The sequence below is a fragment of the Chlorocebus sabaeus genome, chromosome 11 (genome assembly GCF_047675955.1).
Source record: "Chlorocebus sabaeus isolate Y175 chromosome 11, mChlSab1.0.hap1, whole genome shotgun sequence".
In the NCBI taxonomy this organism is placed as follows: domain Eukaryota; kingdom Metazoa; phylum Chordata; class Mammalia; order Primates; family Cercopithecidae; genus Chlorocebus; species Chlorocebus sabaeus.
Window position 1 is genome coordinate 113,921,888 of NC_132914.1, and position 26,163 is coordinate 113,948,050.

The 26,163-nt window shown below is 45.1% G+C and overlaps 1 protein-coding gene and 1 non-coding gene across 2 annotated transcripts in view; both read left to right on the forward strand.

Moving 5' to 3' along the window:
• The window catches only part of RNFT2 (ring finger protein, transmembrane 2), a 108,096-nt gene that overhangs the window by 18,136 nt on the left and 63,797 nt on the right, over positions 1-26,163 (forward strand). The window contains exons 6-7 of the mRNA XM_037996476.2: positions 11,165-11,265; positions 22,785-22,938. Coding sequence (XP_037852404.2) covers positions 11,165-11,265; positions 22,785-22,938 — 255 coding nt within the window. The remainder of the gene's footprint in view (positions 1-11,164; positions 11,266-22,784; positions 22,939-26,163) is intronic.
• LOC119623957 (U6 spliceosomal RNA) lies at positions 25,753-25,856 on the forward strand. Its single transcript, XR_005240058.2, has one exon. It is a non-coding gene; the product is annotated as a U6 spliceosomal RNA (small nuclear RNA).

Below are 26,163 nucleotides of genomic sequence, written 5' to 3' on the forward strand. Positions count from 1 at the left end.
TTCATTTGCATTTCCCTGATCATGGGTGATGTTGAGCATTTTTTCACATTTTTGTTGGCCATTTGTGTCTCTTCTTTTGAGAATTGTCTGTTCATGTCCTTAGCCCACTTTTTGATAGGATTGTCTGTTTTTTTCTTACTGATTTGTTTGAGTTCATTGTAGATTCTGGATAATAGTCCCTTGTCAGATGTACAGATTGTGAAGATTTTTCTCCCACTCTGTGGGTCGTCTGTTTACTCTGCTGACTGTTCCTTTTGCCGTGCAAAAGTTCTTTAGTTTAATTAGGTCACAGCTATTTATCTTTGTCTTTATTGCATTTCCTTTTGGGTTCTTGGTCATGAAATCCTTACCTAAGCCAATGTCTAGAAGGGTTTTTCCAATGTTATCTTCCAGAATTTTTATAGTTTCAGGTCCTAGGTTTAAATCCTTAATCCATCTTGAGTTGGTTTTTGTATAAGGTGAGACATGAGGATCCAGTTTCATTCTCCTCATGTGGCTAGCCAATGATCCCAGCACCATTTGTCAAAAAGGGTGTCCTTTCCCCACTTTATGTTTCTGTTATGTTCAGTTAGCTGTAAGTATTTGGGTTTATTTCCGGGTTCTCTATTCTGTTCCATTCATCTATGTCCCAATTTTTGTACCAGTACCACACTGTTTTGGTGACTATGGCCTTATAGTATAGTTTGAAATTAGGGAGTGTGATGCCTCCAGATTTGTTCTTTTTGCTTAGTCTTGCTTTAGTTATGTGGGCTCTTTTTTGGTCCCACGTGAATTTTAGAATTTTTTTTTTCTAATTCTGTGAAGAATGATGGTGGTATTTTGATTAGGATTGCATTGAATTAGTAGATTGCTTTTGGCAGTATGGTCATTTTCACAATATTGATTCTACCAATTCATGAGCATGGGATGTGTTTCCATTTGTTCGTGTCATCTATGATTTCTTTCAGCAATGTTTTGTAGTTGTCCTTGCAGATGTTTTTTGACTCCTTGGTTAGGTATATTCCTAAGTTTTGCTTTGTTTTTTGCAACTATTATATAAGGGGTTGAGTTCTTGATTTGATTCTCCACTTGGTTGCTGTTGGTGTATATAAAAGAGCTACTGATTTGTGTACATTAGTCTCGTACCTGGAAATTTTGTTTTATATTGGCTGATTCATCACAGATGGCTTTTATTACACTAAGGTATGTCCCTTGTATGCCGATTTTGCTGAGAGTTTTAATCGTAAAGGGATGCTGGATTTTGTCGAATGCTTTTTCTGCATCTATTGAAATGATCAGGTGATTTTTGTTTTTAATTCTGTTTATGTGGTGTATCACATTTATTGACTTGCACGTGTTAAACCATCCCTGCATCCCTGGTATGAAACCCACTTGATCATGGTGGATTATCTTTTTGGTAATTTGTTGGATTCAGTTAGGAAGTATTTTGTTAAGGATTTTAGCATCTATGTTCATCAAGGATATCCATCTGTAGTTTTCTTTTTTGGTTATGTCCTTTCCTGGTTTTGGTATTAGGGTGATGCTGGCCTCATAGAATGAGTTAGGGAGGGTTCCTTCTTTCTCTATCTTGTGGAATCATGTTAAAAAGATTGGTACTAATTCTTCTTTGAATATCTAGTAGAATTCTGCTGTGAATCTGTCTGGTCCTGGACATTTTTTTGTTGGTAATTTTTTAATTACCATTTCAATCTCACTGCTTGTTATTGGTCTGTTTAGGGTATCTGATTCTTCCTAATTTCAGCTAGAAGGGTTGTATTTTTCCAGGAATTTATCCATCTCTTCTAGGTTTTCTAGTTTATGTGCATAAAGGTGTTCATAGTAGCCTTGATTGACCTTTTATATTTCAGTGGTGCCAGTTGAAACATCTTCTGTTTCGTTTCTTAGTGAGGTCATTGGATTTTCTCTCTTCTTTTCTTGGTTAATCTTGTCAATGTTCTATCAATTTGATTTATCTTTTCAAAGAACCAGCTTTTTGTTTCATTTATCTTTTGATTTTTTTGTTTGTTTGTTTGTTTCAATTTCATTTATTTCTGCTCTGATCTTGGTTATTTCCTTTATTCTGCTGGGTTTGGGTCTGGTTTCTTCTTGTTTCTCTAGTTCCTTGAGGTGTGACCTTAGAGTGTCAGTTTGTGCTCTTTCAGTCTTTTCGATGTAGGCATTTAGGGCTATGAACTTTCCTCTTAGCACCGCCTTTGCTGTATCCCAGAGGTTTTGATAGGCTGTGTCATTATTGTCATTCAGTTTGAAGAATTTTTAAATTTCCATCTTGATTTCGTTTTTGACCCAATGCTCATTCAGGAGCAGGTTATTTAATTTCCGTGTATTTGCATGATTTTGAAGGTTCCTTTTGGAGTTGATTTCCAGTTTTATTCTGCTGTGATCTGAGAGAGTACTTGATATAATTTCAATTTTCTTAAATTTTTTGAGGTTCATTTTGTGACCTATCATGTAGTCTGTCTTGGAGAAAGTTCCATGCACTATTGAATACAATGTGTATTCTGCAGTTGTCAGATGAAATGTTCTGTATATATCTTAAATCCATTTGTTCCAAGGTATAGTTTAAATCCATTGTTTCTTTGTTGACTTTCTGTCTTGATTATCTATCTAGTGCTGCCAGTAGAGTACTGAAGTCCCCCACTATTATTGTGTTGCTGTCTATCTCATTTCTTAGGTCTATTAGTAATTGTTTTCTAAATTTGGGAGCTCCAGTGTTAGGTGCATATATATTTAGAAATATGTATTTTCCTGTTGGACAAGGCCTTCTACCATTATATAATGTCCCTCTTTGTCTCTTTTAACCACTGTTGCTTTAAAGTTTGTTTTGTCTGATATAAGAATAGCTACCCCTGCTTGCTTTTGGTGTCCATTTGCATGAAATGCCTCTTTCCACCCCTTTAAGTTTATGTGAGTCCTTATGTGTTAGGTGAGTCTCCTGAAGGCAGCAGATGATTGGTTGGTGAGTTCTTATCTATTCTGTGGTTCTGTGTCTTTTAAGTGGAGCATTTAGGCCACTTACATTCAATGTTAGTATTGAAATGTGAGGTACCATTGCATTCATCATGCTCTTTGTTGCCTGTGTACTTTGGTTTTTTTCATTTTTTGTTTTCGCTTTTTAACTTGTATTTTTGTTTTATGGTCCTGTGTGATTTATGCTTTAAAGAGGTTCTGTTTTGATGTGTTTCCAGGATTTGTTTCAAGATTTAGAGCTCCTTTTAGCAGTTCTTATAGTGGTGACTTGGTAATGGCGAATTCTTGGTAATGGCGAATTCTCTCAGCATTTGTTTGTCTGAAAAATACTGTATCTTTCCTTCATATATGATTGTTAGTTTCACTGGATACAAAATTCTTGGCTAATCATTGTTTTGTTTGAGGAGGCTGAAGATAGGGTCCCAATCCCTTCTGGCTTGTAGGGTTTCTGCTGAGAAATCTGCTGTTAATCTGATAGGTTTTCCTTTATAGGTTAGCTGGTGCTTCTGTCTCACAGCTGTTAAGACTCTTTCCTTCATTTTAACTTTGAATAACCTGATGACAGTGAGCCTAGGCAAAGACCTTTTTGCGATGAATTTCCCGGGTGTTCTTTGTGCTTCTTGTGTTTGGATGTCTAGGTCTCTAGCAAGGCATGGGAAGTTTTCCTTGATTATTCCCCCAAATATGTTTTCCAAGTTTTCAGAATTCTTTTCTTCTTCAGGAACACTGATTATTCTTAAGTTTGGTCATTTGACATAATCCCAGACTTCTTGGAGGCTTTGTTCATATTTTCTTATTCTTTTTTCTTTGTCTTTGTTGGATTGGGTTAATTCAAAGACTTTGTCTTCGAACTCTGAATTTCTTTCTTCTACTTGTTCAAGCCTATTGCTAAGACTTTTCAGAGCATTTCACATTTCTAAAAGTGTGTCCAAAGTTTCCTGAATTTTTTATTGTTTTTTCTTTAAGCTATCTATTTCCTTGAGTATTTCTCCCTTCACTTCTTGTATCATATTTTGGATTTCATTGCACTGGACTTTGCCTTTCTCTGGTCCCTCCCTGATTAGCTTAATAACTAACCTCCTGAATTCTTTTTCAGGTAAATCAGGGATTTCTTCTTGGTTTAGATCCATTGCTGGTGAACTAGCGTGATTTTTGGGGGGTGTGAAGAGCCTTATTTTGTCATATTACCAGGGTTGGTTTTCTGGTTCCTTCTCATTTGGGTAGGCTCTGTCAGACGGAAGGTCTAGGGCTGAAGGCTGTTGTTCAGATTCTTTTGTCCCACGGGGTGTTCCTTTGTTATATTCTCCCCCTTTTCCTATGGATGTGGCTTCCTGTGAGCCAAACTGCAGTGATTGTTGTCTGTCTTCTGGGTCTAGCCACCCAGTGAATCTGCCTGGCTCCAGGCTGGTACTGGGGGTTGTCTGCACAGAGTCCTGTGATGTGAACTGTCTATGGGCCTCTCAGCCGTGGATACTGGTGCCTGTTCCGGTGGAGGTGGTGGAGGGTACAATGGACTCCATGAGAGTTCTTAGCTTTGGTGGTTTAATGTGCTATTTTTGTGCTGATTGGCCTCCTGCCAGGAGGTGGCGCTTTCCAGAGATCAGCTGCGGTAATGTAGAGAGGAACCAGCAGGGCCCTAGAACTCCCAAGTTTATTTGCCCATTGTCTTCCGCTACCAGGGAAGACCTATGTAGGGAAGGACCTGGTGGGGGTGAGGCTAGGCGTGTTTGACCTGAGACTCTTCCTTGGGCGGGTCTTGCTATGGGGGAAGTAGGTGACATTCCCAGCTCTCTGGAGTTGTGTACCACGGAGGATTATGGCTGCTTCTGCTGAGTCATGCAGGTTGTCAGGGAAGTGGGGGAAAGCTGGCAGTCCCAGGCCTCACCCAGCTCCCACGCAAAATGAAGGGCCCGTATCACTCCCACCGTGCTCACCGCAGCAGCCCCCAGACCGTTTTCAGGTGGAGAGCGATAGGGGCTTGAAAACCCGCCCCAGGCTGTCCACTTCCCAGCTGCTAAAGAAGAGGGTTCAGTTCTTCCCCTGCCTTGGAGTCTGCTCGCTGGATTTGCACCCTCCCCTGAGTTCTGGCCAGGAGGCTTCTTACCCTGTTCAAATTATTTCAGAGTTCAGCTAGAGATTTGCTTCTCCCTGTGGAGTTTTAGCCCCTGCTCCTACCCATTGGATCTCCGTGGTGCCAGGCAGGAAAGGACTGCTCGGGGACCCAGCGAGCTCCCAGGGCCTTGCTGTTGCTTCCTTTACCCCTGTATTTTGCTCGGCTCTCCAAATTGACTCAGCGCCAGATAAAGTCGGAAACTTCTCCCGCAAATAGACCTTCAGCTTGCCTGGTGAGGGTGAGTGTTCGGGGGAGGAGGGTCTCCCTTTCCCATTTCCGCAGTTGGTGCACTCACAGTTTTGGGGGGCTCTCCTGGGTCCTGTAGGAGCCGTCTGCTTCCTTCAGAGAGTCTGTGGGTCCTCTCGGGATTGCTGGTTTGTCCTTGCAGTCAATCTGGTGCTAAAATTCACAGTGCGAGCTGCCACCCGCTGCTCTGTCTGGAGCTGCAATCTAGTCCTGCCTTCCATCCGCCATGATCTCACCAAAACCTCTTCTTTTATTTTATAATTTTTAGAGACAGAGTCTTGCCCTGTCCCCCAGGCTGGAGTGCAATGGTATGACCATAGCTTATTGCAGCTTCCAACTCCCAGGCTCAAGCGATCCTCCAACCTCAGCCTCCTAGGGAGGCCATTCTTCTGCTTGTCACCCCTGGGTAGATCCCTGAATGTTCCTTCCTTCTCCCCTCCAACAGCAGCATCTCCTTCACATCCCCCTGGCCGAGTCCCTTTACGCCACAGACATTCAGTTCATTAGCTTACTTTCACTTTTTGTTTGTTTCTTTTTGAGACGGAATCTTGCTCTGTTGCCCAGGCTGGAGTGCAGTGGCATGATCTCGGCGCACTGCAACCTCTGCCTCCCAGGTTCAAGCAATTCCCCTGCCTCAGTCTTCCCAGTAGCTGGGACTACAGACACACACCACCATGCCCAGCTAATTTTGTATTTTTAGTAGAGATGGGGTTTCGCCATGTTGGCCAGGCTGGTCTCAAACTCCTGACCTCAGGTAATCTGCATGCCTCGGCCTCCAAAAGTGCTGGGATTACAGGCGTGAGCCACCACACCTGGCCCCATTAGGTTACTTTCATTCCACCTTCATGCTTATGGCCATACCTCTTACGCTGCTGGGTGGACATAGAGCTTCACCGCCATCCTCCTGCATGTCCTCTGTGTCTGCTGAGCCCATTGCTCATCTCAGCAGGTTCATCCCAGCAACCGGGGAGGGAAACAAAATCATTCTGTCATTTTCCCACCGAGGAAAGAGTGGCTCAGAGACACTAAGTTCCTTACCTGAGGTCATACAGCCAGTGCAAGTGATGGCGTCATGATTTGCACCCGGGTAGTTGAGCCCATGCTCATTCCAGGTTCAAATCCCTTCTCCTCCACCCACCTGCAGACCCTCAATTAGGTTACCTTGGTGATCTCAGCCTTAGGTGCCGCCTCTGGAAAAGACCCTGTTGGCACCAGTTCACAAACCCATTGAAAGGATTAAATAAAATAGTGCATCTAGGCAGGTCATGGTGGCTCATGCCTGTAATTCCAACTACTCACCTGTAATCCCAACTACTCAGGAGGCTGAGGCATGAGAGTCATTTGAATCTGGGAGGTAGAGGTTGCAGTGAGCCAAGATCACACCACCGCACTCCAACCTGGGTGACAGAGTGAGACTCTGTCTCAAAAAAGAAGAAAAAAATAAAAGAGTCAGGCACGGTGGCTCATGCCTGTAATCCCAGCACTTTGGGAGGCCAAGGTGGGTGGATCACTTGAGGTCAGGAGTTCAAGACCAGCCTGAACAACGTGGTGAAATCCCATCTCTACTAAAAAAATACAAAATTAACCAGGTGTGGTGGCTCACACCTGTAATCCAAGGTACTTGGGAAGCTGAGGCAGGAGAATTGCTTGAACCCAGGAGGTGGAGGTTGAAGTGAGCCAAGATCATGTCATTGCACACCAGCCTGGGCAATAAGAGTGAAACTCCATCAGAAAAGAAAAAAAAAGAAAGAAAGAAAAGAGAGAAAAGAAAGGAAGGAAGGAAGCAAGGAGGGAGAGAGGGAAAGAAAGAAGGAAAAGAAGGAGTGCATACAAGGTGTTAAGCACAAGTACTGGGCATGGTGGCCTATGCCTCTAATCCCAGCAACTCAGGAAGCTGAGGCAGGAGGATCCCTTGAACCCAGGAGTTTGAGACCAGCCTGGGCAACATAGCAAGAACCCCCTCTTCTCTACAATTTTTTTTTTTTTTTTTTTTGAGATGAAGTCTCAGTCTGTCACCCAGGCTGGAGTGCAGTGGTGCAATCTCCACTCGCTGCAACCTCTGCCTCCCAAGTAGTGAGATTACAGGTGTGTACCACCAAGATTACCAAGCGATTCTCCTGCCTCGGCTTCCTGAGTAGGTGAGATTACAGGCGCATGCCACCACACCCGGCTCATTTTTGTATTTTTAGTAGAGATGGGGTTTCGCCACATTGGCCAGGCTGGTGTTGAACACCTGACCTCAGGTGATCCACCCACCTCAGCCTCCCAAAGTGCTGGGATTACAGGCATGAGCCACTGCACCCGGCTTGCAAAATATTTTTTAAAAGTTAGCCAGGTGTGGTGGCATGTGCCTCTCCTCCTAGCTACTCAGGAGGCTGAAGCAGGAGGATTGCTTGATCCCAGAAGTTCGAGGCTGCAGTGAGCTATGATTGCACTACTGCACTCCAGCCTGGGCAACAGAGCAAGACCTTCTCTGTTTAAAAAAAAAAAAAAAAAAAAGAAGGTGCTGTTTAGCATGGTGCCTGGCATATAGGAAACATTTAATTGAGCTAGTTTTCAAAAGTCTGTGCTTTCAGAAAAAAAAAAAAAAAATCTCATAAAAAAGTGGCCTAAGGATGTGAATAGGCAATTCTCAAAAGAAGATATACAAATGGCCAACAAACTTATGAAAAAATACTCAACATCACTAATGATCAGGGAAATGCAAATCAAAACACAATGCGATACCACCTCACTCCTGCAAGAATGGCCATTATCAAAAAATCAAAAAATAATAGATGTCAGTATGGATGCAGGAACACTTTTACACTGCTGGTGGGGACATAAACTAATACAACCACTATGGAAAATAGTGTGGAGATTCCTTAAAGAACTAAAAGCAGAACTACCATTTGATCCAGCAATCCTACTACTAGGCATCTACCCAGAGGAAAAGAAGTCATTATACGAGAAAAATACTTGCTCACGCATGTTTATAGCAGCGCAGTTCACAATTTCAAAAATGTAGAACCAGCCCAAATGCCCATCAATCAATGTGTAGGTAAAGAAACTGTGGTATATGTATATGAAGGAATACTACTCAGCCATAAAAAGGAATGAATTAATGGAATTAGCAGCAACCTGGATGGGATTGGAGATTATTATTCTAAGTAAAGTAACTCAGGAATGAAAAAATAAACCTTGTATGTTCTCACTGATAAGTGGTAGCTAAGCTGTGAGGATGCAAAGGCATAAGAATGATACAGTGGACTTTGGGGACTCTGGGGGAAAGGGTGGGAAGGGGGTGAGGGATCAAAGACTACAAATTGGGTTCAGCGTATACTGCCCAGGTGATGGGTGTGTGAAAATCTCGCAAATCACCACTGAAGAACTTATTCATGTAATACCACCTGTTCACCAAAAACCTACGGAACTAATTTTTTTTTTTTAAAGTCTGTGCTTTCTCCTGCACAGGCGATCCCATAATAATCACCAGCTTCACTGACCCTTCTATAACATCATCTGCTTTCTCAAAAACACTTGGGCCTCCATGCAGGATGGAGGACAACCCGGTCTCCATTTGCACGTGAGCACGTTGAGGTTCGGAGTTGGGGACAGAGTCAGAGGTCGTTCCTGACCCTTAGTCTCATCTTCTTTATGCAAACTCCTTTCTGCTGCTGTTAAAACAGCAGGAGGGGCCAGGGACAGTGGCTCACACCTATAATCCCAGCACTTTGGGAGGCTGAGGCAGGTAGATCACCTGAGTTCAGGAGTTCGAGACCAATCTGGCCAACATGGTGAAACCCCGTCTCTACTAAAAATACAAAAATTAGCTGGGCATGGTGGTGGGCGCCTGTAATCCCAGCCACTTGGGAGGCTGAGGCAGAAGAACCACTTGAACCCAGGAGGCAGAGATTGCAATGAGCCGAGATTGCGCCATTGCACTCCAGCCTGGGCAACAAGAGCGAAACTCCGTCTCAAAAACAAACAAAAACAGCTTTGAGGGCTAGGTCTCTCTCAAATGCAGTAACATCCAAATGGCACCTTTACTTAAATTTTAGGAGCTGAGAGGATCTCTGTATCCATGGATGGGCCTCCAGGGGTCCTTGATCCTCATGAAGACACAGGTGACACTTTGCCTGTGTGTGCATATCTTCCATAAGAGCAGGTCTACATGGCCCTTAGTAAGCATAGGCATCTCAGCTTATTAGGAGAAACTACCTCCTTTGTCCTTCAGATTCTGTCTTCCCAGAACATTGCTAATTCCCTCTTCCTATTCCACCTTTGGTTTGGATTCATAGAGAATTAAACTGGAATCTATTATTTATTGGAGTAAAAAGAGCTACCGGGTGGATTAATCACATTGATAAGAGCAGTTGGTTGGTTGGAGGTGGTTTCTAGCGTCATTAACCTTGACCGCTTCTGGAATAATGGGTGGATGGAGATGCATTTGTTTCGTCCACTCTCTGGAAATGTGCGTCGTAACAGTGCGTGGGGCACCAAGCTGTGTCTGGAGACAGTGTGTATGAGCATTTACCGAAACCACAGGGAAGGTTGCACTGGGAAAGTTATGACCTCATCTTATTCCAGCAATGTAGCCACTCCAGTCCAAGAAAAGACATGAGCTGTTGAGAATCAACAGCAGAGGGGTCTGCCTGTGTGTCCCAGGGTACATAGGCAGGAACATGCCCCTCTTTGCATCTCCTTCAGACATTTCCTAGGATTGCTCTAAGGCTGTGAAACTGCTGGGAAACAGCAAACTGAGGATTTCCAATTTGTCTTTCTGGGGACTAGACAGGAACAAGGCTGAAGAAGGAGAATGGGGCTGGATTGTGAAGGGCTTTGAGAATTAGGTGTATACGTTTGAATTTAATTCTACATCGTGGTGCTCCATGGAACGGTCAGTCCAGGGCAGTGGGCTAGAGGTCTGTCCTAGAAAGAGTGAAAGCAGAAATTTCCAACTTCTAGATCCGAATCTTCTGCTGGGTTATAAACTCTTAATAATCAGTCCTATTGCTTAGCAAACTTCAAATATGAATCTGTACCAGACTGAATGTTTGCATTTAGAAATGTGACTTTTGCCTGTAATTCCAGTGTTTTGGGAGCCCAAGGCAGGAGGATCACTTAAGGCGAGGAGTTCAGCCTGAGCCAAATAGCAAGATTCTGTCTCTATAAAAAAAAATTTTTTTTTAAATTAGCCAGGTATGGTGACACCTGCCTGTGGTGCTAGCTACTCAGGAGGCTGAGGCAGGAGGATCACTTGAGCCCAGGAATTCAAGGTTACAGTGAGCTATGATCACCCTACTGTACTCCAGCCTAGGCAACAGAAAAAAAATTAAAATTAAAAATTTGATTTAATCTTTAACAACAACTCCATTTTCAAATGAAGACACATGCCCTTGAGGTTTCTTAACCTCTCTGTGCTTTAGTTCTTAACAGCATTTTATGTACTTTGATTCTTACAACTCTTTAAGGTAGATACCAAGATATACCCATTTTACAGATGAGGAAAGGGAAACTGAAAGAGTTTAAATAACTTGCCTGGAGCTGGACAGCTCCCACACAGGATTTGACCAGGGATTTGAATGTGTGCCATCCAATTCGAGTCCGCTGCAAACCACGTTGCTCTCTTGCCTTTCTAGATAGTTTTTCAAGCAGATGTCCACCATTCTGCCACCTTCTCCATGACCACCGCTTATGTCTCAGTGGAATGGAAAGGTTCCAGTGCCCTTCCCTTCACCTTCAGCACCACTTCCTTCAAAACGTTGACAAAGTGAAAAGCTGCCAGTCATCAGGGTACATTCTGGAAGGTTCTGCTACATCCACCTTTGATATCACAGATCTCTTGCTTTGTCTTAGGAGAAGAGGTCGGTACTGGTCATCTTGTGGATCTTGGCCTTTCTGGCGGGGAACACCCTCTATGTGCTTTATACATTCAGCTCCCAGCAGCTGTACAACAGGTGAGCATGGGAATCCAACCCCCACGGTGGGAGAGTGGGGCACTTGGCTGGGCTTGGGGCATGTACCCTTTCACTTGAGAATGAGGCACAGGCTCTGTGTCATGTTATAAATTCCAAATTCCACCCTGCTATTATTCCTCATGCATATCTAAACCAGCACTCAATAATAGAAATTCAAGGTAAGCCACATAGGTAAATTAACATCTTCTAGTTACGGAAAACTAAACAGAAATAGGTGGAATCCTTTATAATAATTGATTTTATTTAACCCAGTATATAAAAAATATTTGGGTTTTATTTGTTTGTTTGTTTGTTCGTTTTGAGACAGGATCTCACTGCATCACCCAGAGGCAGTAGTGTGATCACGGCTCACTGGAGCCTCGACCTCCCTGGGCTCAGGTGATCCTCCCACCTCAGCCTCCCAAGTAACTGGTACTACATGTGCATGTCACCACACTTGCCTAATTTTTATAGTTTTTGCAGAGACAGAATTTCTGTTTGTTGCCCAGGCTGGTCTCGGACCTCTGAGCTCAGGCAATCCACCTGCCTTGGCCTCCCAAAGTGCTGGGATCATTACAGGTGTGGGCCACTGCACCTGGCCCCAAAAGATTGTCATTTCAACATGCAATCAATATAAAAATTATAAATGAGATATTTTACCTTTTTTTTTTTTTTTGAGACGGAGTCTCACTCTGTTGCCCAGGCTGGAGTGCAGTGGTGCAATCTTAGCTTACTGCAATCTCGGGTTCAAGCAATTCTCCTGCCTCAGCCTCCTGAGTAGCTGGGATCACAGGCACGTGCCACCACACCCAGTGAATTTTTGTATTTTTAGTAGAGACAGGGTTTCACCATATTGGTCAAGCTGGTCTCAAACTCCTGACCTCGTGATCCACCCACCTTGGCCTCCCAAAGTGCTGGGATTACAGGCGTGAGCCACTGCGCCTGGTTTTACATTCTTTTTTCACATTAAGTCTTTGTAATCTGGTATCTTACACATATAGTTTATGTCAGTTCCAACCAACCAGATTTCAAGTATTCAAAATGGTTAGTGAACACTGTATGAATAGTGCAGGTCTGGAATATTTCTGGAAGGACAACCAAGAAACTAGAAATAATAATTGCCTCTTGGTGGGCACTGGAGATCAGAAACCTACTTTGCGCAGTTTGGCCTTTTTTTTTTTTTGAGATGGAGTTTCACTCTTTGTTGCCCAGGCTGGGGTGCAGTGGCGCAATCCCGGCTCACTGCAACCTCTGCCTCCCAGGTTCAAGTGATTCTCCTGTCTCAGCCTCTTGAGTAGCCAGGATTACAGGTGCCTGCCACCACACCCAGCTAATTTTTGTGTTTTTCGTAGAGATGGGGTTTCACCATGTTGGCCAGGCTGGTCTCGAACTCCTGACCTGAGGTGATCCGTCGACCTTAGCCTCCCAAAGTGCTGGGATTACAGGCGTGAGCCACCGCGCCTGGCCCAGTTTGGCCTTTTATATTATAGTCATGTGTCACGTAATGATGTTTCCATCAACGATGGACCATATAGACAGCAGTGGTCCCATAAGGTTATAATGGAGCTGGAAAATTCTATTGCCTAGTGATACTGCAGCCATCATAATGCTGTAGCACAGCGCCTTACGTATTTGTGTTGATGCTGGGGTAAACCTATTGTCCTGCCAGTCATATAAAAGAAGAGTGCATGCAATTTATGTACAGTACCTAATGCTTGATAATGATAATAAAAGACTATGTTACTGGTTTATATGTTTACTATACTTTTCATTGTCATTTTCTTTTCTTTTTCTCTCTTTTTTTTTTTTTTTGGAACCGAGTTTTGCTCTTATCGCCCAGGCTGGAGTGCAGTGGCACGATCTCGGCTCATTGCAACCTCCGTCTCCCAGGTTCAAGTGATTCTCCTGCCTCAGCCTCCCAAATAGCTAGGATTACAGGCACTCACCACCATGCCTGGTTAATTTTTGTATTTTTAGTAGAGACAGTGTTTCGCCACGTTGGCCAGGCTGGTCTCAAGCTCCTGATCTCAGGTGATCTACCTGCCTCAACCTCCCAAAGTGCTGAGATTGCAGGCGTGAGCCACAGTGCCCGGCCCATTGTCATTTTAGAGTGCACTTTTTCTACTTATAAAAAATAAAAGTTGGCCGGGCGCGGTGGCTCAAGCCTGTAATCCCAGCACATTGGGAGGCCGAGACGGGTGGATCACGAGGTCAGGAGATCGAGACCATCCTGGCTAAAACAGCAAAACCCCGTCTCTACTAAAAATACAAAAAACTAGCCGGGCGAGGTGGCGGGCGCCTGTAGTCCCAGCTACTCGGGAGGCTGAGGCAGGAGAATGGCGTAAACCCGGGAGGCGGAGCTTGCAGTGAGCTGAGATCCGGCCACTGCACTCCAGCCTGGGCGACAGAGCGAGACTCCGTCTCAAAAAAAATAAATAAATAAATAAATAAATAAAAGTTGGCTGGGCATGGTGGCTCACACCTGCAATCCCAGCACTTTGAGAGGCCAAGGTGGGCAGATCATGAGGTCAGGAGTTCAAGACCAGCCTGGCCAAGATGGTGAAACCCCCACCTGTACTAAAAATACAAAACTTAGCCGGGCGTGGCGGCGGGCACCTGTAATCCCAGCAACTAGGGAGGCTGAGCCAGAGAATTGCTTGGACCCGGGAGGCAGAGGTTGCAGTGAGCCGTGATTGTGCCACTGCACTCCAGACAGAGCTAGACTGTGTCTCAGAGTTAACTGTAAGGCAGCCTTAGGCAGTGCCTTTCAGAAGAAGACATTGCCGTCATAGGAGATGACAGCGCCATGGGGGTTACTGCCCCTGAAGATCTTCTAGTGGGACAAGATGTGGAGGTGGAAAACAGTGATACTGGTGATTCTGACCCCATTTAGGGTGAGGCTAAGGTGTATGTTTGTGTCTTAAGTTTTAACAAAAAATTTTAAAAATTGGAAAAACCTTATAGAATAAGGATATAAAGAAAGAAAATATTTCTGTACAGCTGTACAATCTGTTTGAAGCTAAGTGTTATTATAAAATAGTCAAAAAATAAAAACTGTACAAAGTAAAAATGTTACAGTAAGCTAAGGTCAATTTATGATTGAAGAAATAAACATTTTAAAATAAATGTAATGGCCGGGCATAGTGGCTCACGCCTGTAATCCCAGCACTTCGGGAGGCCAAGGCGGGTAGATCACTTGAGGTCAGGAGTTTGAGACCAGCCTGGCCAACATGGTGAAACCACGTCTCTACTTAAAAAAATACCAAAATTAGCCAAGTGTGGTGGCAGGAGCCTGTAATCCCAGCTACTTGGGAGGCTAAGGCAGGAGAATCATTTGAACCCAGGAGGCGGAGGCTACAGTAAGCCAAGATCACGCCACTGGATCCAGTCTGGGTGATAGAATGAGACTCTATCTCAAAATAAAATAAAATAAAATAAATGTAATGTAGCCTACATGTACAGTGTCTGTAAATTCTACAGCAGTGTATAGTCATGTCTTAGGCCTTCACATTCATTCACTACTCTCTCATTGACTCACCCAGAGCAACTCCCAGTCCCACAAGCTCCAGTGATAATAAGTGTCCTATATGGGTGTACCTTTTTTCATCCTTTATACGGTATTTTTACTGTGCCCTTTCTATTTAGATATACAAATACCATTGTGTTATAATTGCCTATAGTATTCAGTACAGTAACATGTTATATAGGTTTGTAACCTAAGAGTAATAGGCTATATCATATAGCCTAGATGTAGTAGGCTATGCTATCTAATTTTGTGTAAGTCAACTCTATGGTGTTCACACAAGGACCAAATCACCTAAGGATGTGTTTCTCAGAACAATGTCCCAGTCACTAAGCAATGTATGACTATATTTTATTTTTTTCCCCCATCTGATGAATGTAAGAGCTTTTAAAAGTGATTTTAATGTGTGTATGTCCTTTTTCTTTGTTTTTTCTTTTTTTTTTTTTTTTTTTTGAGACAAGGTCTTGCCCTGTCACCCAGGCTGGAGTGCAGTGGGTGGATCACACTTATTGAAACCTCGACCTCCCAGCCTCAAGCAATCTTCCCACCTCAGACTCCCAAGTAGCTGGGACTTCAGGCGCATGATACCATGCTCAGCTAATTTTTTTTATTTTTAGTAGAGACGGGGTTTCTCCATGTTGCCCAGGCTGGTCTTGAACTCCTTGCCTCAAGTGATCCACCCATCTCAGCCTTCCAAATGGCTCATAGGTGTGAGCCTTTGTGACTGGCTTTTTCTTTTTTCATTCATTCGTTAATTGATTCATTTATGCCTGTGCTTTTTAAAAGTCCTTAAAGATACTCACCAGAACAGAGGTTGGCAGACTACAGCCATTCACCCATTTTGATTAGTAACATTTTGCTAAAACACAGCTACACTCATCCATTTACGTATCGTTTATGAGTTCATCTGTGTTCCGACAGGGTTGAACAGTTATGGCAGAGATCATATAGCTTACAAAGCCAAAACTATTTACTGTCTGTTTTTAAAGGAAAAGCTTGCTGACTCCTGACCTAAAATATTAACAGTGGTCCTCTAGATGTTAATATGTGGATAGGCCAGGTGCGTTGGCTCACGCCTGTAATCCCAGCACTTTGGGAGGCCGAGATAGGCAGATCCCTTGAACCCAGGAGTTCGAGACCAGCCTGGGCAACGTGGTGAAACCCCATCTCTACAACAAATGCAAATATTAGCTGGGCATGGTGGCGTACACCTATAGTCCCAGTTACCCTGGAGACGAGGGTGGGAGGATCACATGAGCCCATAATCGCACCACTGCATTCCCACCTGGGTGACAGAGTGAGATCCTATCGTTTTTTTAAAAAAAAAAAAAGTACGTGTGTGAGCAATTTTATTTTTTTCTTTAGAATTATCTGTATTTAAAAATTTTTTTTAATGGACACTTTTTTTAACATAGTAATAGCAGTGTTTTTAAAATAATGTTAAGTGATAAAAATGTCTACCCCATCTGGGTTGAGCTGTGCAGAAACAAGGTAACAGGGCTCCTTGCTCCTATACCCCAAATACATGTCCTGTGATGTGGGCACCCTCTTCTGTGACATTGACTCAGAGTTCTATGCAATGTGGTGGGGCAAGTGGGGAGGGAGAGCACAGGAAATTGAATGGATTACTGAGCCCCGACTTATCAGCTTCCTTAAAATATCCCTGTCACCCTGACAGCCATGTACCTGGAAATATTTTTTTTTTTTTTGAGACGGAGTCTGGCTCCGTCACCCAGGCTGGAGTACAGTGGCGCGATCTCGGCTCATTGCAAGCTCCACCCCCCAGGTTCACGCCATTCTCCTGCCTTAGCCTGCCAAGTAGCTGGGACTACAGGCGCCCGCTTCCACGCCCGGCTAATTTTTCTATTTTTAGTAGAGACGGGGTTTCATCGTGTTAGCCAGGATGATCTCGATCTCCTGACCTTGTGATCCGCCCGCCTCGGCCTCCCAAAGTGCTGGGATTACAGGCGTGAGCCACCGCGCCCAGCCGGAAATTCTTTTGAAACGAGACGCTTCCTCCACAAATCTGCCAGCGTAAATGAAGCAGGCAGAATCTCACCCACTCCCGTGGACATCTCGGATGATCAACAGTTTCTCTCCTGAGTTCCTTCAGGGCTGCTTGCCAGCCCCCAATTTTTTTCTAGTGAGTTTGTTTCCCCTGGTGCCGATACATTGCTATCCATAGTTGCTGCCCCATCAATATTTGTCAAATACATGAACAGCTCAGATTTTTTTTTTTTTTTTTTTTGGAGACACAGTCTTTCTCTATTGCCCTAACTGGAATGTAGTGGTGCCATCATGGCCCGCTGCAGCCTTGAACTCCTGGGCTCAAGCTATCCTCCCCCCTCAGCCTCCCAAAGTGCTGGGAATACTGGCACGGGCCACCACACCTGGTCACAATTTTTAAAGTTACTTATATTTATAATTTCAAAAGTAATTTATTTTTAATTGTGAAAATTGGAAAACCCATTTAAAAAGGACCAAAACCACCTCCAATTCTGTCACCTAACAGCAACTCTGCTAACATTTTTCTCTACATATTTATACCTATTTGTTGTGGAAATTGTAGCATGCAGAACATGCCATTGTACAACTCTTTCGTTTACCAGGATATCACTTTAATGCACAAGAAATGTCAATAAATGCAAGGAGCATTTCTTTATTTATTTTGAGATGGAGTCTTCCTCTGTCACCCAGGCTGGAGTGCAGTGGCACAATCTTAGCTCACTGTAACCTCCATCTCCTGGGTTCAAGTGATTTTCCTGCCTCAGCCTCCTGAGTAGGTGGGATTACAGGCAAACATCACTACACTTGACTGATTTTTTTTTCTTGAGACAGAGTCTTGCTCTGTCGCCAGGCTGGAGCGCAGTGGCACGATCTTGGCTCACTGCAACTTCTCCCTTCTGAATTCAAGTGATTCTCCTGCCTCAGCCTCCCAGGTAGCTAGGACTACAGACACATGCCACCACACCCAGCTAATTTTTGTATTTTTAGTAGAGACAGGGTTTCTACCAAGTTGGTCAGGATGGTCTCGATCTCTTGACCTTGTGATCCACCCGCCTTGGCCTCCCAAAGTGCTGGGATTACAGGTGTGAGCCACCACGCCCGGCCAATTTTTTATAATTTTAATAGAGATAGGGTTTCACCATGTTGGTCAGGCTGGTCTCAAACTCCTGACCTCAGGTGATTTGCCTGCCTCGGCCTCTCAAAGTGTTGGGATTACAGGCATGAGCCACCATGCCCAGCTGCAAGTAGCATCTATTGACACTTCCTGTGTATGTGCCTAGGACTATATTAAGAAAACATATCAACTAAGGGCCCTTTGGGTTACCAGTTTAAGCAAACAGGGAATTCTTCCAGGCATTGCTCCATGCAGGGACTCAAACAATCCTAGGAAAACCAAACAACAAGGCCCGAGAAAGGGCAGGGACCAGGGACTTCCTGGAATTTGATGTTCAGTTCTTGGCATGACTTAGCCGTTCACTGGCAGTCTCTGTTTCTCCTTCAAAATTAAAGAGAGCGCGCCTCTGATTGGCTTTTCATGGGCCATGGGGCCTGGGTCGCAGAGTCCAGTGGGGATGTGGATGCTTTCCCTGAGGATGGCAGTGGTGAGCACATCTCAGAACAGAGTCACAGGCTTAGCAGATGCCCTAAATGCAACTACTTGGAAGAATCTGTAGAGGCTGTAAGGGTGCTGGAAATCACATCTCTACATCGGACACAAAATTGTGTAAGTCCCAGACTTAAAGATTTCACAAACTAGTAAAGCGACCCACATCAAAGTCCAGGGGGTTACCACGCAGATATCAGCTTGCTTTTTGCAACTAAAAACATATTTTTAAAATGATCATCACATAATAGCCAAAAGGTAGAAGCAAGCCAGTGACCCAGTGTCTATTGACAGATGAATGGATAAACACCCTGTGGTATGTGCATACAGTGGAATATTATTCAGCCGGAAATAGAAAGGAAATTCTGACACACGCTGCAACATGGATGAACCTTGAGGACATTTTGTGAATTGAAATAAGCCAGATACAAAAGAACATTAGGTGTATGATTGCATGAAGTACCTAAAGTAATCAAATTTATAGACAGGAGAATGGCAGTTGCCAGGGACTGTGGGGAGAAGGGAATGTGGAGTTACTGCTAATGGATACAGAGTCTCAGTTTTGCAAGATGAAAAGAGGTCTGTGGTTAGATGGTGGTGATGATTATGCAACAATGTGAATGTACTTAGCATCATTGAACTGTGCACGTAAAAATGGTTAAGACGGTACATTTAATGTTCTGTGTATTTTACCACAATTAGAAAAAAAGATCATCTACCACTGACATCATTTCATAAAAGAATGATTATTTTAACACCAAAGAATTAATTAGGAAAGAAAAATAATCCTGTAATTGGAATACATTTGGCTTCATTTTTTAAAAAGTATTTGGAGATCACTGCATAAGTGAATGTTATCAGAACGTGACTGCTGTTTGTGGAAACTATCAGAGCTGCCAGAATTGAGGGAAGATTCTTTTGTGGATGGTTGGGGGTAGGGTTGGTCAGAGGACCTCTAGGACAGGGTTGAAACTCAAATCAGGCTTTCAGATCACATCCATCTGTTTAGAAAATGAACTTTGAGGACTGTGTGGTTTCGCCACTTTCTGAGGCCACCCATAAAAGCAATTTGAGGAGCAATTCCGAGGCGTCAACACAGATCTCATACCCTGCATTCAGTGCATGGTCTAGAATGTCAAGGTCCTGGTGGAGGGTGGAGGAGGTGGAGTTTCCCAGAACCTTGGATGAATTTCCAGCTCATGCCATTTTCTGGGTATGATCATATTCCCAGGCTCAGACCTCTGTGCCCCCATCAAAGCAGGCTGAGTCAAACTGGCACACAGGAAGAGAGAGAGAGAGAAGCTTAAGAGAGGAGCAACAGGCTGGGCGCAGTGGCTCACGCCTGTAATCCCAGAACTTTGGGAGGCTGAGGTGGGTGGATCACCTGAGGTCAGGAGTTCGAACCAGCCTGGCCAAAATGGTAAAATCCCACCTCTACTAAAAATACAAAATTAGCCAGGTGTGGTGGCACACACCTGTAATCCCAGCTACTTGGGAGGCTGAGGCAGGAAAATCGCTTGAACTGGGGAGGTGGAGGTTGCAGTGAGCCGAGATTGCACCATTGCACTCCAGCCTGAGCAACAAGAGCGACGAGAAATCCCATGGAGACAGGGTGGGGATGTGGTAGGGTCACTGAAGGTGTTGTGAGTGACTTGTCAGTAATTTTGCCCTCCTCAAAATAACCCAGACCAACCCATTCTTAGGATGCTAGAATAGGGGCCTCATTTTGCACCCTTTTCCGCCAGCCCAGCTGAGTATTTCCAAAGCATATAGAAAGCATCCATTCTGTGCTGAGTGCACTTCTCCCTGCTTTGGAGGAGGCTGATGGGATTCAGTCTGGCCCTTGCCCAGAGCCTGTAATCTGACGGGAAGAAAGGAGAGGGACCAGCGTGGGTTGAGTACTGGTTCCAATCTAAGCTCCACATTCAACCCAAGATGCTGCAGGAAGGTGACTCCACCTCTTAGTGTCCCGGTGTCCTCAGCTCAAAATGAGATATATATATATATATATATATATGATTTTTTTTTTTTTTTTTTTTTTGAGGAATCTCACTCTCTCGCCCACGCTGGAGTGCAGTGGCATGATCTCGGCTCACTGCAGCCTCTGCCTCAGCCTTCTGAGTTGCTGAGACTACAGGCATGCACCACCATGCTCAGCTAATTTTTATTTTTTTAATAGAGACAGGGTTTCACCGTGTTGGCCAGTCTCGAAATCCTGACAAGTGATCGGCCTGCCTCTGCCTCCCAAACTGCTGGGATTACAGTCGTGAGCCACCGCGCCCAGCCTCAAAATGGGATATTCACAGTACCTACTTCATAGAGTCTTTGGGAAAACAAGATGAGTTAAGACATGTAAAATGCGCAGAGCAGGGCTGCATGACATCTAAAGCCAGGATATTTTAGCCACTATTACAAAGAACATTCCGCTCTTGGGGGGTATTGGAGAGCAGTGCCACTCAAAGTGTGGTCTGTTGACCAGTGCCAGTTTGAGAACTGCTTGTTGTCTGTCTCCAACGAGTTAAGTTCAGAAACTGAACATGAGGTTTCACTTACCTGGTCATGGATAGGTTTACACTACCCAGCTGTAGAGTATGGGTGGAGAACTTTAACTGCAGCCAGGATGTCTGGGTTCCAGGGCACCTCTGTCCCTTAATATTTGCAGGACCTTCCACATATTACTTTACCTTTCTGTGCCTCAGTTTCCTCATCTGCAAAATGGGGTGGATAAAAGTACCTGCCTCATAGTATTACTATCGTCATCACTGCTACACGGCAGGGTCTGTAATCTGTCCATTATCTCATCAAATCCTGCCAATGACACCATAAGGGAGGGAACAATTCCCATTTTATTCATGAGAACACTGAGGCTTACAGAGATAACTTTATTTGCCCAGGGTCCGATAAATGGAGAAGCCTGGATTCCAGTTCAAGTCTGTCTGATACCAACGCCTTTATGCTTGTGTAGTGTGACTTTGGGCAGCTGACTTCACCTCTCCAAGCCTCAGTGCCTTATTTATAAACTGGAGATAAGCAACACTCACTGCACAGGACAGTCGTGAGGATCAGTGAGCAAAGAGCTTAGCACAGTTCCTGGCATATCAGTTTCCCTCCCTCCTTCATAGTATTGGCCTGCCTTCCTAATTTCCTCTCCCTGCCTTCCCTCCCTCTCTTCCTCCTCCTTTCTTTTCTTCCCTCCTTCCTTCCTTCCTTCCTTTTGCCTCCTCTTATAAAGCCTGTTGTGGACCCACAAAACTAGAGGGCACTGTTACGGTTGGGTTCGTCCCCACCAAAACTCATGTTGAAATTTGATCCCCAATGGTGCTGGGAGGTGGGGCCTAGCGGAAGGTGTTTGGGTCACGGGTATGGATCCTCCATGAGTGGTTTGGTGCCATTTTCATGATAGTGAGTGAGTTCTTGCCCTGGTGAAACTGGGTTAGTCTCATGGGAATGGATTAGTTCCTGTGAGGGTGGGTTCCTATAAAGCCAGGACGCCCCTGGGGTTTGTCTGCTTCCCCTTTGGCCTTCTCCTTCATGTTATGATGCACCGGAAAAATAACCCTCACCACAAACTAGTGCCATGCCCTTAAACTTCCCAGCCTGTAGAACCCTGGGCTAAATAAAACTCTTTCCTCTGGTTGAGAGCAGTGGCTCATGCCTGTATCCCAGCACTTTGGAAGGCTGAGGCGGGCGGATCACTTGAAGTCAGGAGTTTGAGACCAGCCTGGCCAACATGGCGAAACCCCATCTCTACTAAAAATACAAAAAATTAGCCAGCTGAGTTGGCAGATGCCTGTAGTCCCAGCTACTTGGGAGGCTGAGGTGGGAGAATCACTTGAACCCAGGAGATGGAGGTTGCAGTGAGCCGAGATCACACCACTGCACTCCATCCAGCCTGGGAGACACAGCAAGACTCCATCTCAAAAACAAACAAACAAACAAAACCACCTCTTTCCTCTACAAATTATCCAGCCTAAGGTATTCTGTTATAGCAACACACAAAAAAGGACTAAAACAGGGACCTTAATGAAACTCCAGGCCAATATGGTCATTTAACTCTCAAGGGAACTAAGACTCAGAGAGGTTAAAAGATCCATGTGATCTTTTTACACAGCAGGTGAGTAGCAGATTCAGGAAAAGAATACAGACGTCTGAGTCCCAGTTCAGTGCTCTTTCTATAAGTGATACTTCAGGAAAAGGACACAGACATCTGACTCCCAGTTCAGTGCTCTTTCTATAAGTGATACTTCAGGAAAAGGACACAGACGTCTGACTCCCAGTTCAGTGCTTTTTCTACAGGTGATACTTAGAAGGCTCCCGAGTGAGTAGAAGGAGCTTCTGAGGCCTGGCCCTAAGGGAACCTTCTGACCCTCTGAATCCTTCCCCCAGCCTCATATTCCTGAAGCCCAACCTGGAGACACTGGACTTCTTTGACCTGCTATGGATCGTGGGGATCGCAGACTTTGTTCTAAAGTACATCACCATCGCCCTCAAGTGCCTCATCGTGGCCCTGCCCAAGATCATCCTGGCCGTCAAGTCCAAGGTAGGCACTGGCTGTGACCATTAGGTAACCCCAGTCACATGGATCACACAGAGGATTCAGGGTGCCTTCTGAGGAGGAAAGAATGGATGAGGGTGGACTGATGTCAGCATATAAAATAAACAGAGCCTGAGCTCGTAGCTCCTGTCACCCACCTCTTCTAATTCCATGAAGCTGAGCATGGCTCTTTGTCATCACCACCTTGTCACACCTCTACTTTCCAAGTGCATTTCCTAAGTTAGGTTGTTCACAGCTACCCTTGATGCAATTTTCATCCACATTTCACCTGAGAGAGGGGAAAAAAGCATGTTAGCATGCTCTGGGTCCTGCTTCTCCCAGGAAAGGAGAGCCCTAATAGGTTTTGACTCTTTGTGGCTTCCAGGAGCTAATTTTATAGAGGGGAATGAGGCTCAGAAGGAAAGAGCTCCATGATTGATTAGTGATGTCTGCCACAGACCCTGGAGTGGGTAGTGAGGACAATGATGCTTTTCAGTGTATCATAGAGAAAGGCCTCCAGGCAGGTATTGGAATGAAGAGGCCTTGGGGAATAGACATTGGAGTTCAGAGGACTGAGCAGGGCTCCGACAAGGTATCACCTATAGGACATAGCGATTGCCAGTGGCTCTGTAAGGTGACCCAAAGGGAATGTGGACTGAAGCAGATGGACTAAAGAATGTTTAAAGTCTCCTGCTTTCTATTATGTAAAAACAGCCATCTTTCAAGTTCAGAAAACTGACACATGTCCCAGGCATTGCTTGACAGCAGAGCAGCTTGGAAGTGACCATCGATCTTGAGTGGCAACTAACCCAACCCATGACCCCAATCTTTGGGCCTGTTTTGGTCCTCCCACCTTTCATGTCCACTCCCTTCCTCCACTGTGTGATTTAACACGGTGGTCCCCAACCTTTTTGGCACCTAGAACCGGTTTCATGGAAGACAGGTTTTCCACAGATCAGGGTGGGGATGGTTTCGGGATGAAACTGTTCCACCTCAGATCATCAGGCACTGGATTCTCATGAGGAGCGTGCAACCTAGATCATCCCTCGCATGTGCAGTTCACGAGAGGGTTCGCACTCCCAGGAGAATCGACTGCCGCAGCTGATCTGATGAGAGGTGGAGCTCGGGTGGTAATGCTTGCTCACCCACTGCTCACCTCCTGCTATGCGCCTGGTTCCTGACAGGCCACAGTCTAGTACCAGTCTTCAGCCCCGGGATTGGGGACCCCTGATTTATCTAGTCGAGCCAAAATCCTAGGCTGCTGAGGTTTTCTTAGACGAAGCCACAGCTCTGGTACCCAAAAGGCAGTGCCAGGAAATGCAAAATGGCATAAAGACAAAAAAAAAGAGATGTGGAGAAGAAAGGCCAGAGGGGAAACAACAGGCCTAGGAAAGTCCTCAGATGCCTCCCGTTTACCCTCCCCAAGACCATAATGACCAGGACCTTTTGCCCATTGAGCTCGTGCAGGGTTCCAGGTCAGCACCACGCACTTGACACTGGAAAGCAGCATGGCCTGATGGCTATGCCCATGGACTCTGGCATCAGACACATCTGTGTTCACATCCCAGCCATGCGTCTCTCCAGCTGTGTGACTTTGGGCAGGTGACAAAAACCTAGTTTCCTCATCTGTCAACTGAGAATAACAATAGCACCTTCCTCCAAAATACTCCGTTTGTAAGAACTGTTGGTTGTGGGAAATACAGAGTGCTTTGCTCCACACTCTGCACATGGTAATTGCTCAATGAGTGATTCACAATCCCTGTGTTGTCTAATCTTCATGACTGCCAGCTCTGCACTGATTAGCTGTGCAATCTTGGATGAATGACTTAGCCTCAGTGCCCTCATCTGTAAAATGGGGTAATAGTTTTTCAGCTAAATGACTTCCTCTGATCGTTTCACCTACACTCTCCATCTTTCTCACCCTGCTGTCTGCCCAGGGGGCTGACCTGCGTGAACTGTGGGCTCCTGTGCCCATCAGCTTCCAGTTGGGTTCAGCCGATGGAGAGAGAGGCAGAGGTATTTACTCCCCCAGCATGTTAGTCTCCTGTGGCTGCTGTGACAAATTGCTATAAACTTAGCAGTTTAAAGCAACATTAATTTATTATCGTTCTGGAGGTTAGGAGTCAAAAATGGGTTTTACTGGGGCAAAAATAAAGGTGTTGGCAGGGCTGTGTTCTTCCTCCGTCTTCCAAATCAGTGATGTCAGGTTGAGCGTTCTCTCCTCTCTCCTCTCTCCCCTCTCCCCTCTCCCCTCGCCCCTCTCCCTTCTCCCCTCTCCCCTCTCCCCTCTCCCCTCTCTCCTCTCTCCCTCCTTGCCACACCTCTGCCTTCATTGTTGCATCTCCTGATTCTTACCCTCCTGCCTTCCTCTAAGGACCCTGTGATGACACTGGCCCCACCCAAATAATCTAGGCTCATCTCCCATCCTTAATCACATCAGCAAAGTCTCTTTTGCCACATAAGGTAACATTCACAGGTTCCAGGGATTAAGGTGTGGACATCAGCTGGGCGCGTTGACTCACGCCTGTAATCCTAGCACTTTGGGAGGAAGAGGTGGGCGGATTGCCTGAGCTCAGGAGTTCAAAACCAGCTTGGGCAACATGGCGAAACCCGGTCTCTACTAAAAATACAAAAAAAACTTAGCTGGGTGTGGCAGCATGCACCTGTAGTCCTAGTTATTCGGGAGGCTGAGGCAGGAGAATTGCTTAAACCCAGGAGGCAAAGGTTGCAGTGAGCCGAGATCGCACCACTGCACTCCAGCCTGAGCAACAAAGCGAGACTCCATCTCCAAAGAGAAAAAAAAAACAAGATGTGGACATCATGCCCACTTCAGCAGCACATATGCTAAAATTGGAATGACACAGAGATTAGCATGGCCCCTATGCAAGGATGACACACAAATTCATGAAGCATGCTGTATTTTTTTAATCAAAAAAAAAAAAAAAAATAGGGCCGAGTGTGGTGGCTCAATGGCTTACACCTATAATCCCAGCACTTTCGGAGGCTGAGGCAGGAAGATCGCTTGAGGCCAGGAGTTTGAGACCAGCCTGGGCAAGACCAACCTGCTGGCGAAACCCCGTCTCTACTAAAAATTTAAAAAATTAGCTTAGGGTGGTGACACATGCCTGCGGTCCTAGCTATTTGGGAGCCCAAGGTGGGAGGATCGCTTGAGGCCAGGAGTTCCAGACTGCAGTGAACCATGATCATGCCACTGCACTCCAGCCTGGGCAA